A 14,668-nucleotide genomic window follows, 5' to 3' on the forward strand; every position below is an offset into this window, starting at 1 on the left:
GTCTTTCAAATAAAAGTTCAGTTTCAAAACAAAATTTACTGCCTATGCCATAAATATTACCATCATTACACTAACGTGTGACTTACAATAGACTGCATTATACATTTCTAGTTACTACAAAGTACACGATGATTTAAATGTGTTTGATTTTTATAAAATATAATTGTTAAATAAAAAACTGATTCATTGTGTTGGCCTTTTAAAAATGCAGACTGGAAAACTTCAGGACCTTCCATTTAGTGAAATATTGTGATCTTCAACATCTAGACTCGCTTGTATTATGTGAACCATACCATTCCGAGGTTCGTTTCTCAGTTTCTGTAAATAAAGGTTTGACTTGAGCGCTCATTATCTGTTTAAACTGCAAAAACAAAACACAAAAGCAGTACGTCAGTCTAATTAACAGTGTTCTGCAAGTTTTGAAGCACAGCAATGAAGTTTGACACAATGAATCAGACTCTTCAACACAAACTTTATTTATATTTTGCAAACAATAATTTTCTTTTTTGTAAAAAAAAAAAAAAACAACAACAACACCACCAAGGCAGAACCTAAAAAACAAACCATTGGAGTTTTTATTATTGACATTTCTGTTCACCAAAAACAATATTAGTTGTCAATTGGATCTACATATTCACTGAACAAACAATAACAACAGGTTTTTAATGTAGTCACTGTCTGCAAGCATAATTAAATAAAGGCATTTGATTTAAAGTTATGAAGACGAGCATGCATTTCTTTCCATTTATAATGCACAATCTATTTTTTCTTGTTGACACGTAAATTCTATCTGGCTGCAAGCAACAATAATAAAACCTATTAAAAACAGGATTATTGATTACACCCCACACTACTACAATTACCCACAATGCTATTGAGCTACTATTAGGTCAAGATGAATATATAGTATTTGTCTTGCATTATCTGATCTGCTGTAGTGCTTACAGCAAAGGATTTTTTTTTTTTTTTTTACATGTATTTTCATGATACGGTCATCACCACAATCAGCAACATCAATGCAAAATCAAAATATACAATTTTAAAGAAATCCTGACCTTCCCTATTAGGAAAGAGTGTGCAGTGAGCACCTCTTGGTCCAGGTTAGAAACCATGGGTGTGTTTATGTTGGATTTATTTTAGTGCTCTTTGCTTTAATAACTGAAGCAACTCTGTAACTTGTCTCGGATTGCAGAGATGGCCTCATCATTTTCTTTGCAAGCAATTAATCCATTTGATTTGTCATGGTAGAAAACGTTAACGTGTAACAAAACCTGAGAGTTTTCAGTCCAGGTTTTAACAGAAGCAACGTGTTTAGCTTCATGAGAATGGTGCATCAAAACCAGAACAACGGGTCCCGAACCTGTGGAACGAACAAAACAAGTGTAAGAAAACAGAAGACTTTGAAGGAGACAGAGCTGTCCCCTTACTTGGACATAAAGACATCTCTCTCTTCTGTCAGCAAAAAGGGAATTAAGTTTATTTATGGAGCACCAATTCACAACTAAAGTCACCTCAGGGCACTCTGCAACGAACAACTTTAACTAAAAAATGGTGGTTGTCTTAGATTTTTACCAAATAATTGTTTTTAATGGCCGTTTTGAATAATAAAAATTATAAACTATTAGCTGAAGTGTTTGGTTTCCATTTACGTTGAGACCTAATTAACCGATCATATCAGATGGCGTCTCATTTAAGAACATTTGAACTCGTCATGGGACTCAACTCGACTGGTTTTGTAGAGTGGTTCAAGTTCAAGTATCTTTATTATCCCCAAGGGTCAACTTGTTTCAGTCAGTAGTCACACAAAACATCCATACTAGACAAGACACATACATTAAAATAAGAATACATGAAATGATCACTGTTTATTGAGGAGCCTGATCACTACAGGGATGAATGACTTTTTCAGTCTGTTCATTCTACATCTGGGCTGCAGATACCTGCGTCCAGATGGAAGCAACCTGAACTCACCATGGAGTGGGTGATCAGGATCTGCCAGAATCAGCCTGACCTTGTTCACTGACCTCGCCTTGTGTAGGTCAGTGAGGTTTTGTAGGGCTGTGCCAGCAGTTTTGCCGAGTCCTGTGCTGTAGCTCTTTCATTACTTTTGTCTGCTGATATTCAGTGCAGGTTTGTTCATGTGATTAAACATGGGGTTTGCTGATTTACATACATGCTTGTTGTATGTTTACATCATTTGAAGGTATAACGTGTGATGGGCTCTTTAGTATTTTGCAGAGGTGAGCCCACTTTTGGATGTTGCAGGACGGGTTAAAACAGTAACTTTCACATGGCAAAATGTAAACGTGTAAAAACCTGAATGTTTAATTGGATTTTTTTTTTTCTCCAGCATAAATGACCTGGAAAGCTTTTTCTCACCTGTGACTTCTTTCATGGCTGCCTCAATGTCTGTCCCAACACGGGAAACATTTGGACAGAAGACAAACGTGACCTGGCAAGCCTCGCTGGTTTGGTACTTTTCCACATCTACCAAGTTCAAGCCATGAACAGAACTCTTGATTCGACCGAGTATCTGAAGATGTGCGTCAAACGTTTTACCGCTGACCACCGTCTTGTACTTCACTAAGACAGAAGATTCAAATGCAGAGCATTGCAAGTTAATAATGCAGTCAACCCCAGAGTAGAAATAAATGACATAAAGGAATATAGTGATTGTTGCATAAACTTCAGTCAGTTGGGTCAGTATGATAAACAGCACGTTTGTTTTTTTTTAGCCAAGTAGTGTTTTATCAATTCTACAGAAACCTAATAAATCTGTACAAAATCTACTATAAAGTGAAAAGTGAAGTAAGTTTTAGCAGTCAAAACACACAACATACTTTATTTTAAATAAAGATTTGGGCAATGCATTAACCAAAGAAAATGTTTTCATTAGTTTAACAAAAGCTTTAAACCAGAGTCAAAGTCCAAAGCTTTATATATATATATATATATATATATATATAAATAAAACAACTGATTTTATTTTTAAGATTAAAACAAAATATCCAACAGTTGGCTACTTTCAATCAAACAAAGACTAAAAATGTGGCTGCAGTTTGAACAATGCAGATTATGTGAAAGACATATAATATGTTAATTCAGCACAACAGTCCAAAGTGATGAAGTGACATTTTATCTTCTCCGTGGACTTCTGGCAGCATGAAACACATCAGCGCGGTGCTACACCCCCCTGTCACCAGGCGATCATATGACACAACAGTAAGCATTTCATAAAACCAACTATTACCAACTATTACAGAAATGAAGTCTGTTTTATGAAGATCAATCTCAGTTGCAGATTATGTTAAAAGTGAACACAATTATTTGAATAAATTGTACATTTTACCTTGCTTTTTATGAAGGTTTGAGCTGCAAGACTCTGTTGCGCCTTTGTCTGTGATAACAAGAAGCATTTCATGAACAAAGCTATTAAAAAATTAGGTCTAAATTTGAATAGACCAATGGATTATTTTAAAAATTTATAAAATAAATTTTAAAAAGTTACCTTTTACATTTGTTTTCTGTGAAAAGCTGGGCCAAAAGCTTCCAATGCTAAATGATGCTACAGAAGAATGGGTCAGAAAACAGTAAGAAGAAAGACTTAAACCCAACTAAAAGTCATTAAATGTATTAACAATAGATTAGTGTAAGTAATAGATTATTTGAAAAGTAAAAACAACTATTTGAAAAGCATTGGTATTAGCAGTGATGCAAAAATTAGAAGGCAAGTGAAATATACTTGTTGATTTTTCTGAATCTGCTTTATTTTGACCAGATGTGGTGTTTGCTCGTTCAGACGTTTCCCAGCCATGCATTGCAGAACCTATGAGGAAAGATGACATAATAAACAGTTACAAATAAATAAAACAATAAACGTGTGCAAAGCATAAATCAAGATAAAAATACAAAATTCAAGAACCTGTTTTCCAGCTGTTCTAAAAACCATTCTCACCTTTTTTGGCCTGGTGTTAAAATGAGTTTGTGCATTTGCCTAAATTGGGTAAATATATTGAAACTAGTTGATGACACTTCCAAGTTTGAATGTTGTTTTTTTGTTTTACCTAGTAAAATTCATACCTGCAAACTCAGAAGGGATGACAAAAGGTGACAAACCTCTAGCACCTGTAAAAGGGAGGGGGGCATCCAGGAAGATTTTGTGATTTTTAACATGTGAATTAATAATTCTGGTATACAGCAGTCCCTCGCTACTTCGCGGTTCGACTTTCTTGGACTCGTGCGTTCGTGGTTTTTCAACGATTGTCACCTTTAATATTATTCATGTGATTGGGATGGTACAGATAACGGAAAAAAATACTTTGGACAGGCGCCACCATTTTGTAGTTTTCTTTCAATAAGCCTACATTGTAACACCAGTCAAAACAACTACACTACCCAGAAGTCAACAGTGCTTCCAGCTGCTGCTTTCTGTCGAAGTAGAGGGAAAGTTTTGTAACGCAAAGTCAGAAGTAATGATCTATCTGTTAGCCTGATGCATGCTCAATAATCCAGGTAGAAAAGTCTAAAAAAAAAGTTAAGTCTGGTCCTCTGGACATTCAAAAAACAAAACAAAGCAAAACAAAAAAAATGTAGAAACGTTTCGTCTTGCATCTGAAAGACTTCTTCAGTCTGAGGAGCTGTGTTCAGCTCAGTCTTATAAGCTGAAGAGAAGGTGCTATTTATAAGACTGAGCTGAATACAGCTCCTCAGACTGAAGAAGTCTTTCGGATGAAAGACGAAATGTTTCTACATTTTTTTTTTGTTTTGCTTTGTTTTGTTTTTTGAATGTCCAGAGGACCAGACTTAACTTTTTTAGATCTATCCATGAAGCTCACAAAACTGGCAGGAAAGTTGCAAATAATCCTGAAGCTGCACTCATCCTTCAAGTTGCATCTTCACTGGTGAGCACCTGGGCTGCAGTTGATCTGGACTCAGTGTGACCTGGATCCTGGGGGCTGCAGGGGACAGACGGCAGCAAGCTTCATTTTTTCATTTATCCTTTATTTATACAGGTAGTCTCATTGAGTCATGAGAATTCATTTTCAAGAGTGACCTGTTTTTGGGAGCAGATGGTGGGGGTAAAGGGCCTGGAGTGGGGCAAATGAGGGTAGAGGCAGGTGAGAGTGTTTCACCTTTTCCACCCACATTTTGATGTTGACGGCACCAGGAGTTGAACTTGCGACTTTCTGATCACAGGCCCAGCTTCTCTAATCTCTGCGCCACCACCATGCCTGGTTCTGGTCACACAGTGCTGGTCCAGACCAGGCCGTGGTGGTGGACTAAATCCTGGGGAGCCTTACACACAGAGTGTCCTTAAAATTTTGCAGTACTGTACAGTACATATACGTCTGTTGTTAAAATGACGTAGGTTTAAGAGATTAGAACAGGGCTATTGAACATAACTGCTCAGGGGGCCGCAGTTTCTGAAAGCCAACAGCATGGGGCCGAACATCCAGCAATTAAAATAATTACACTGCCTGGCCAAAAAAAGTCACCACCTGGATTTAACTAAGGAAATAGGTACAGGCCTCCTATTGGATAATTACTGCAGCTGGCAACAAGTTATTTAACCTCAACTGGTGCAATGAGTTGCTTCTCATTTCTTAAACAACCATGTCTAAAGACACATCGCCTGGTTGTGGAAAAGATGTCAGTCTGTTTGAGAAGGGTCAAATCATTGACATCAAGCAGAGAAAACACCTAAGGAGAAGATTGCAGAAACTACTAAAATTGGGTTAAGAACTGTCCAACGCATTATTAAAAACTGGAAGAATAGTGGGGACCCATCGTCTTCGAGGAAGAAATGTGGCCGGAAAAAAATCCTGAATGATCGTGATCGGCGATCACTTAAACGTTTGGTGAAATCAAATCGAAGAAAAACAACAGTAGCACTCTGGGCTATGTTTAATAGTGAAAGAGCATTTCCACATGTACAATGTGAAGGGAACTCAAGGGATTGGGACTGAACAGCTGTGTAGCCTTAAGTAAACCACTAACCAGTGAGGCTAACTGGAAAAAAAGGCTTAAATTTGCTAGGGAGCATAAAGATTGGACTCTGGAGCAATGGAAGAAGGTCATGTGGTCTGATGAGTCCAGATTTACCCTGTTCCAGAGTGATGGGTGCATCAGGGTAAGAAGAGAGGCAGATGAAGTGATGCACCCATCATGCCCAGTGCTTAGTCATCAATGCAAGATCTTGGTGAAAAATTAATGCAACACTGGATGGAAATAGATCTTGTGACATTGCAGAAGCTTATCGAAACAATGCCACAGTGAATGCTGCTGTAATCAAAGCTAAAGGCGGTCCAACGAAATATTAGTGTAACCTTTTTTTTTATGGTTGCAAAAAAAATTTTGGCCAGGTAGTGTATATAAATAAACCAAAATTGAAACAGCTCTGTTATCTTTTAAATGTGTTTATTTTATTGCATTGAATTATAAATGCAATAACCAGAACCCAAAACCAGATACCCCCCCCCCCCATTTTTATACATACAGTACATAATATTACACAGTACTGTGCAAAAAAAAAAAAAACTGTGCACGACACAGGATTGTCAATTTTAATATTACTCATATAATTGGGACAGTACTGGATACAGTACAGTAAAATGTTAACGAAAAAATAAATACTTCGGACAAGCGCCGCCATTTTGTAGTTTTCTCTCAATAAGTCTGCACTGTATTCCCGCTCATTCAAGTCATGTCAATTCAAAAATACTTTATTAATCCCAGAGGGAAATTAAATGTTGTTGTAACTCATCATCCTGGTTTCATTAAAGAGTTATTATAGATGCTGATGGCTGTGGGCAGGAAGGATCTCTCTGTTTTACAGCAGATCTGAAGAAGCCTCTGACTGAAGACACTGTTGTATGACAGTCTGATGAAGAGGATGCTGAGGGTTGTCTATAATGTTCTTCATTTTATGAAGAATTCTTCTTTGAACAATCATCTCCAAAGGTTCTAGAGGAGTCTCCAGAACTGAGCCAGCCTTCTTTATGAGCTTGCTGATCTTTTTAAGGTGACAACTACATTTCCCAGAAGGCAACAGGGCCCCGCCCAGAAGCCCCGTTTCCTTCTGCTGAACAACTAGAGGGAAAGTTTTGATCTGACTGAAAAAAGTTTGGTTCTTATTACGTGACTTAGGCTCCCAGCGAATGCAGAGGGTCACACGGAACCCACCAAACTGGACCAGAACCGGAGCAGAACCAGACCTCCAGACCCATCTGTGAATCTTGAGAGCTGGTAGCCCGCCCACGAGGATTTCCGAGCAAGGATGCACTGATAAATAAAATTTAGTAGCTACATATAAGTATGTTGTTAAAATTAGTAAGCTTAAGAGTTTAGAACATTGCAAGAGTGTGGGAAGGATTTATAAAGCCTTAATATATATGTAAAAATATTAAAATAAATATATAACACCACTACTTCACGGATTTTCACTTATTGTGGGGCACCCGCAATAAACAAGGGACTACTGTATAGCGTTCCTACTTTGCGGGTTTTCACCTATCGAGGGGGTGTCTGGAACGTAACCCCCGCAATAATCGAGGGATTACTGTACTCCAAGAATAAAATTAGGGGAAAAGACAACATGCTTCAGGTAAAAAGATATTTACTAACATATTGTAATTTAATTAGGACATACATAAGAAAGATGGCTAGTTAACAAAAAAATCAACAAGCAACAACAGCAGCAAGTCAACCAGAAAAATCAAAGCAATGCAGAAAATTTTGCTAACAGCAAAAACTCATTTGTTAATGTTCTTGGCCTCGACAAGCCTTTCAAGGGGGCAGCCCCAATGCTTGTCCATGTGCCTCTTCTGTGTCCATTGGCATCAGAAGCATTTGTAATGTGGGGGTGGGGAGACACACTGGTGGGGGAGTCTGGGGTCCTCACCCAGAAATTTTTTAAGAAAGAAGATGCCATTTCTTGCATTCTGGTGTATTTTAACAGGTTGTTAAACATCTACGTTTACCTACATACTTGATTCGATAACTGTTTTAGAGACAGATTCCTTGTTCAACTAGTCCATATAGGCATCATCCTGTTTTTAAACTCACTCCTGTGGCTAAGATAATGAAATTAATGTGACAGAATTTATCACAATGACTTTAGAGGTACACTTCACTATTATTTTTTATTTAGTTTTATTTGTAACACAACATGCCATTGTGATAAGCAATGCTGACACTGAACTGCTTGTTTAAAAATATGAATAATAACTTTACCCAATGAATAGGTGACATTTTGATCACCAACAATAGTGAATTAAGTGGGGGCATTTTACTTTTTCCTCATTTAGTGATAGACCTACTCATAACAGAAAATGACATGGCATCAAACAGTCTACAACACAAACATAACTGTGCCAAGCAATAGTGACACACAACTACCAACAAAACAAAACAAACACTTTTTAGTCAGTTTTGTCAACCTGCATGTAATTATTAAAACCAAATAGGTTTACAGGTTACTTCCTACCTTGGTGTAGGTGCTGGCCAACATTTTTAACTCTTCCCTCATCCTGGTAACTGTTCCCACCTGCCTGAAGACTGCCACCATCATCCCAGTTCCTAAGAGCTCTACAGTGACTGGTCTGAATGACTACTGGCCAGTAGCCCTCACCCCAATAGTCATGGCCCACATCAAAGTTAAAAATAAAAAATAAAAAAAATAAATAAACAACAACACCTACACTAGATAGTCACTATAATAAATATTTCATAATAATGGTGTGGAGAGGATGGCTGTAAGGGGAGAAGGGAGGCCATCACAAAAAAAAAAAAAAAAAAAAAAAAAAAAAAGTTATCATTGATATCAGTGAGGACCCACACCAGTACGCATACTGCAAGAATCGATCAACAGAAGACACCATCTCCTTTGTGGTCCACACTGCTCTCACCCACCTGGAGGAGAAGGACTCCTACATCCGTGTGTTCTTTATGGACTTCACATCCTCCTGGATTTCAGAAGGAGCAACCCCCACCCCCATCTGAATATAGGAGGATCTGTGGTGGAAGTGGTCTCCAGTTACAAGTACTTGGGTGTGCACCTGAACAACAACCTCAGCTGGGGCAACAACACTACCAGCCTGATCAAGAAAGCTTGTCAGAGACTCTATTTCCTCTGGCGGCTGAGGCGAGCTGGTCTGGGAAGCTCGAAGCTGGGAGCACCCTGTGATCCAGCATCAACGTGTGGCATGGAAGCTGCACAGCTGCAGAAAGAAAAGTTTTGCAGAGAGTGGTGAAGGCTGCACAGAAGACTGTTGGAGTCAGTCTCCCCACCATCACAGACATCTACACCTCCAGATACAGGAAGAGGGCCACCTGCATCATGAAGGACCCCACTCACCCAGCACACACACTTTTTGCCCTGCTCCCCGCAGGCAGGAGGTTGCGGAGCATTAAGTGTAGAACCACTAGACTGAGGAACAACTTCTACCCTGAAGCTATTAAAGCTCATAAATCCCTAATCAGGATAATCACTGTAAGAAAAAAAAATCACTGTAATGCCACTTTAATTGGTGATGTCATTTTATCTGTGCTGCTGATTATCCATGCTGCTAATTTCTTGCCTTTAAGCTGCTGTATTTATTCACACCCATCTGCTCACAACAGACTCATGTTCGGGCTGCTGTTTAATATACTGAATTATTTTACATTATTATTGGTTAACGTATATCTTAGATCCTTGTATACCGTTTCTTTTTTATTCTTTATATTTTTGCTATTGTTGGACATAATTGGGACCCTGTGTGCGCAATTTCATTCCACCTCATGTACCACATGTGATGACAATAAAGAACCTTGAACTGTGAATAACATCCATCTCCCTTCTCCCATTGTTTTTCTTTGCACTACAGTAGTCCCCCGTTTATTGGGGGTGTTAGGTTCCACCCCCCGCGATAAGTGAAAAACCATGAAGTAGGGAAGGTATACTATTTATTGTAGTATTATATATACATATACTTTAGAAACCTTTCCCATACTCTTGCAATGTTCTGAACTCTTAAAACTATGTCATTTTAACATACATACAGTACTGTACATGTAGCTACTAAATTTTACTTACCAGGCTCTGCAGAACAGGAGTGGCTCTCTTTCTGGTCCGACTCATTTCTGGTCTAACCCAGTTCGTTTCTGCACACCTAACCTGCAGCGACAAGCCCACAATCAATGTTGTCAACTCTTAAAACCTTCTAATTTTAACAACATACTTATATATGTAGCTACTAAATTTTACTTACTTGCTCTCGGATACACTGTTGAGTCTGGAGGTCCGGTTCTGTGCCAGTTCAGTGCAGCTTGAGCAGAGCCACTGCTCTGAAGGAAACAGGGCTTCTGGGCGGGGCCCTGTTGCTTTCTGGGAAATGTGGTCATTATGAGCAGGAATAGAGTGGAGGCTTACTGATAGAAAACTACAAAAGGACAGGCGGCGCCAGTCTTAAATTTTTTTTTTTCTTAAATTTTTTTACTGTACGGTACTGTACCCAGTACTGCCCCAATCATGTGAGTAAAATTAAAGCTGACAATGAAGTGTCCTGTACAGTTTTTTTGGTACAATATTATGGACTGCACATCCACAAACTACGGTACAGCAAGTCCACAGAAGTCGAACCGCGAAGTAGCGAGGGACTACTGTATTCCTTCCCCATACACTGATTTTCCCAATTTTCCTTTCCAGAAAACTTGTGTTACTTGGGTTCTTTCTCCCTAACATGATATTTCCTTCAAAGTATTCTATAACACCGTCAGATAGACTTTTCAAAACTGGGGGCAAAATCTTGGTGTATGTGGCAGACAGCTACATTGTTCAAACGTTGATGTAGGGCTAAGCTAGCGGCGTACAATACAGATGCGCTAGCTAAGATGCTAAAGATGTAGCACACATCATACCTCCCTCACCCCACTCATTTGACAACTGCCCAGCAGTGCCTCTGTCATGCCACCTGCACTAACATAGTGGTAAGCTAGCGTCCAACACCAAGGTGTCTCCCCCTCCTCCCCCTAACCGTCGACAAAAAAGGAGCACCCAAGTGAACAGGAGGAAACACCGTTTCTTAAAGAGAAATCATGCCATCTACCACGCCTCCGCCCCCTGAAAACAAAAACTCTTTGGATTTACATGACTCAAGTGAATTACATATTTTAGTTTGAAATTGGCGAATTTCACCAAAAAGTGACAAGTTTGCAAGTATGTATATTTACGACAAGTTAGTGAGAAATGGTTGACTCAAAAATGAAGGAATAAATTAAGAAAAGCTTTACCACTGATTGTAGTTCCACTGAGGTTTGACTTCTGCTTGACACTGTACCCACTAGGGGTGAAGAAACAAATCGATTTTTTAAAGAATCTACATTCTTAGTCCTGGCAATTCTGAATCGTTTCTAAAGGCCCATAAATCGATTTTAAAATGCATTTAAGTTTTATATTTTTTCCGCTCTTACTCCCCGTTCGGCCGCCGTAGAATTGGGCCATGTAGGCCACCGTACAGCAAGCTAGATAGCTAGCTCCCTTTATCTGAATGGAGCCTGCTAGCATGGAGGAGGGAGACTGCGTGATTCAACCCGCTGCTTCGTCTTTAAAAATAATTTCAGATCCTACAATGTTCTGGGGAAGACAGAGCTCAACAAGAGCACGGTTGTTTACAAGAAGTGTAAAATAAAATTATGGTACAGTATTTTGGACATATACGACAAAATGCGCAGAAGATGAAAGCGAAGCAGCCGACCAGCGAACTCTGCAACAAACTTCCAGCTGTCCTGATGCATGCTCATTCCAGCTGATTTCCCTCTCCATCTCCTGCTATATCACAAAGGATTTACGAGCAAACAGCTCAGTGGAAGGTGAGGGGTTTAGTTTTATTTTGAATACGCTGGATCCAACATACGTTATTCCTCCACGTAGTTATTTTTTGTTTTTTTGCGATAAAGCAGCACCACAGCTTCACCATGAAACAACAGATGGGAGAAGCTCTGATGCAGCTGCAGCTCAAAGATAACTGTTTTTTCTCATATTATACTAAAACTTATAGACAAGTTGTACAACAAACTTAATGTAATTTGTCTTTTTAATAGGTTGAAGAGGACAGATGAGACACATCACCTGGAGCCAGTTCTAAATGATACAGTTTATGATTTATAAATTACAGTTCAGAAGAGGTTTTTGTGCAAACTTGCACAGGTTTTGAAATTTAGTTAAATATTTACTAAATATGAATCAATAGGGTTAAAACTGTGAAGTCTGTATATTTCATATTAGGTTAAGTTTTGAAAATATAACAAACGTTGGAGCAATATGGTTAAAAATAACTGAAGTCTGTATTTTATGTTGAGTTAAAGGTTAATGTACTATGGTAGACTGAAGTCTGTTTACATTTGTATTTATATATTTTGAATTATTTGTCTTTGAGGGACTGGAGACCTGTCCAGGTGTCCCCTGCCTCTCACACAGTGATGGCTGATATGGGCACCAGTGATACCAGTGACTCGAAAAGGAAGAAGTGGGTAAAGATGATAGATGGATGATTTTTTTTATTTTTTTTTTTAGAAAAAATCAGGCTACTAAGCTAACCTAATACTGGTAATTTAAGTTACAGAATTTCATGCACTCCTATATTTTTTTTTCCTATTTTTGGTATAAATATAAAATAAATCAAAAATATTTGATACAGTAAGGAACCTAAAATGATTGTTTTAAATAAATGTTCTATTTGTTTACATTGTTGTTTTAATCTTTTCAGCTTGTCAGTTACATATACATTATAATTGAAACTAAATTTATGACCATTTCAATTAAAAAAAAAATCGTTTATAAATCGAAAATCGTTTCCGAATCAAAAAAATCGATTTTGAATCGTATCGTGATACCAAAAATCGGAATTGAATTGGATCGCCAGACACTGAGAGCTTCGCACCCCTAGTACCCACCATCAAATAAATCTAAAAATGAAAATACTAAAATGTAACTTTTACATTTACGAACTTGATTAATCTATATAAACCAATACTGTGCACTTTATATAAACAAGGCAAATGTTTTCTACACTTCTACAGTTACCGGTAATTATGTTGGTAAAACTTCATACTGACTTTGGCTTTGTTGCTGCTCCGGCTGAGCTTTGTTGATGCCCTCCAATAAATCAATATGAGCGTCAATGACGCTCTGCACTTTGTTCAGCTGAGTCTTCATGTCCTTCAGGATGTGGAGGTAGTCAACCAAGACTCCATTGTTGGATAGAGCAGCTGGACAGAAAGTGAAAGGCTTTAAATAGGATTACAAAATGTTTAGAAGTCATTTGTTTGTTTGTTTTACAAAATGTTACAGAAAAACTTCTTTACCTTTGAGAGACTCGTGTGGAACGAAATCCTGAAGTTCTTTCAACAGCAAATGAATTGATTTCTGTGTTGAAACCAACAAAAACATACTGACCCAAACATAAAGCTGTATGCCAAAGTCCATGCTCAATAATCCAGATACAAACTCCAACAATGTAAAGCTGTGCGTTTTCTACAGTTCTGTTTTACTGTTTGTACAAACACCTGTGTGTGTATTGTGTCATAGATGGCCCTCCTCTTCTTCAGATTCTGACGTCCAGGAAACAGCTCATGCAGTTCTTCTCGAGTCAGAGTCAGGATATCTGAATCGGTGCGGAAATCTGCTCCTGAAAGGACAGTTATGTTCACGAGCAAGATCAAAGGTTGATTACAACACTAAAAACAAGCTGAACAAATCCGCTCCTCACAAAGACCAACCAAACGCTCATACATGTGATTGTAAACATAAATTTATCAGTCTACAGCTGCTTCTATAGAAGCTGTAATACCAAGTTGCTCTGTTAAATTTAGCACAGGGAGTTGTGGGTAATAATAATATGTGACACGTTTATTAATAACATCACATAGATGTTTTATGTCGTTTGTAACTTTTATTTGATTTTTTTAACACACATGAAAGACTGAAACATAGGTGGTAACATTACGTAGCAACAGCTGCTATGAAGTGTGACTGTAATTCACTGAAAGAGGCTGATATGAACCAAACTGTTGCTGCTAATGAAATTGTCATTGTGCGTTGTGCAAAGAACTACATTTTGAAATGTCGCCCTTTTGTCAGTGTTAATCTTTTGGAGTTTATCAGTGTAATCACATTTTAACTAGTAAACATTCACATTGGTTGTTATGTTAGAAAACTCCAACTAGTGGATTTTCTTGTTGCTAAAAGTCCTTGTACATTCAATTCTGCACGACTGGAAATTATTACACACGAACAAGATTAAGAAAATCTAGCAAAAACATTCATTTAGTTTTCATATTTATTCATGGCAGCACGGTGGAGCAGTTGGTAGAGCTGCCGCTTCTCAGCAAGATGGTCGCTGGTTCAAATCCCAGCCACGGGCCAATCTGAGTGGAACTTGCATGTTCTCTCCGTGCATGCGTGGATTTTCTCCGGGTTCTCCGGTTTCCTCCCACATACTAAAAACAAGCATGTTAGGCTGATTGACAAATTGTCTCTAGGCGTGAGTGAGAGTGAATGTTTGTCCCTGTGATGGACTGGAGACCTGTCTCCCACCTCTAGCACAGTGACTGCTGGATATGGGCACCAGTGACCCCCCCCCAGCCGCCCCCCCCCCCCAAACACACCACACCCCCCCGCGAGCCACGC

The 14,668-nt window shown here is 38.5% G+C and overlaps 1 protein-coding gene and 1 long non-coding RNA gene across 2 annotated transcripts in view; both read right to left on the bottom strand.

Moving 5' to 3' along the window:
• Positions 1-1,117: 1,117 nt before the first annotated feature.
• LOC119417865 overlaps positions 1,118-14,668 on the bottom strand; it is a 14,382-nt gene continuing 831 nt past the window's right edge. Inside the window, exons 3-8 of the mRNA XM_037685120.1 lie at positions 13,546-13,667; positions 13,345-13,405; positions 13,096-13,248; positions 3,350-3,397; positions 2,380-2,583; positions 1,118-1,360 (exon numbers count right to left, since the gene is read on the bottom strand). Coding sequence (XP_037541048.1) covers positions 1,152-1,360; positions 2,380-2,583; positions 3,350-3,397; positions 13,096-13,248; positions 13,345-13,405; positions 13,546-13,667 — 797 coding nt within the window. The 3' untranslated portion in view covers positions 1,118-1,151. The remainder of the gene's footprint in view (positions 1,361-2,379; positions 2,584-3,349; positions 3,398-13,095; positions 13,249-13,344; positions 13,406-13,545; positions 13,668-14,668) is intronic.
• Positions 3,509-13,147, bottom strand: LOC119418506. The gene is made up of 3 exons (XR_005187202.1): positions 13,096-13,147; positions 3,743-3,826; positions 3,509-3,565 (listed from the first exon to the last, which is right to left on the bottom strand). It is a non-coding gene; the product is annotated as an uncharacterized LOC119418506 (long non-coding RNA).

This window comes from Nematolebias whitei, chromosome 12 (genome assembly GCF_014905685.2).
Source record: "Nematolebias whitei isolate Nwh7 chromosome 12, NemWhi1, whole genome shotgun sequence".
Classification (NCBI taxonomy): domain Eukaryota; kingdom Metazoa; phylum Chordata; class Actinopteri; order Cyprinodontiformes; family Rivulidae; genus Nematolebias; species Nematolebias whitei.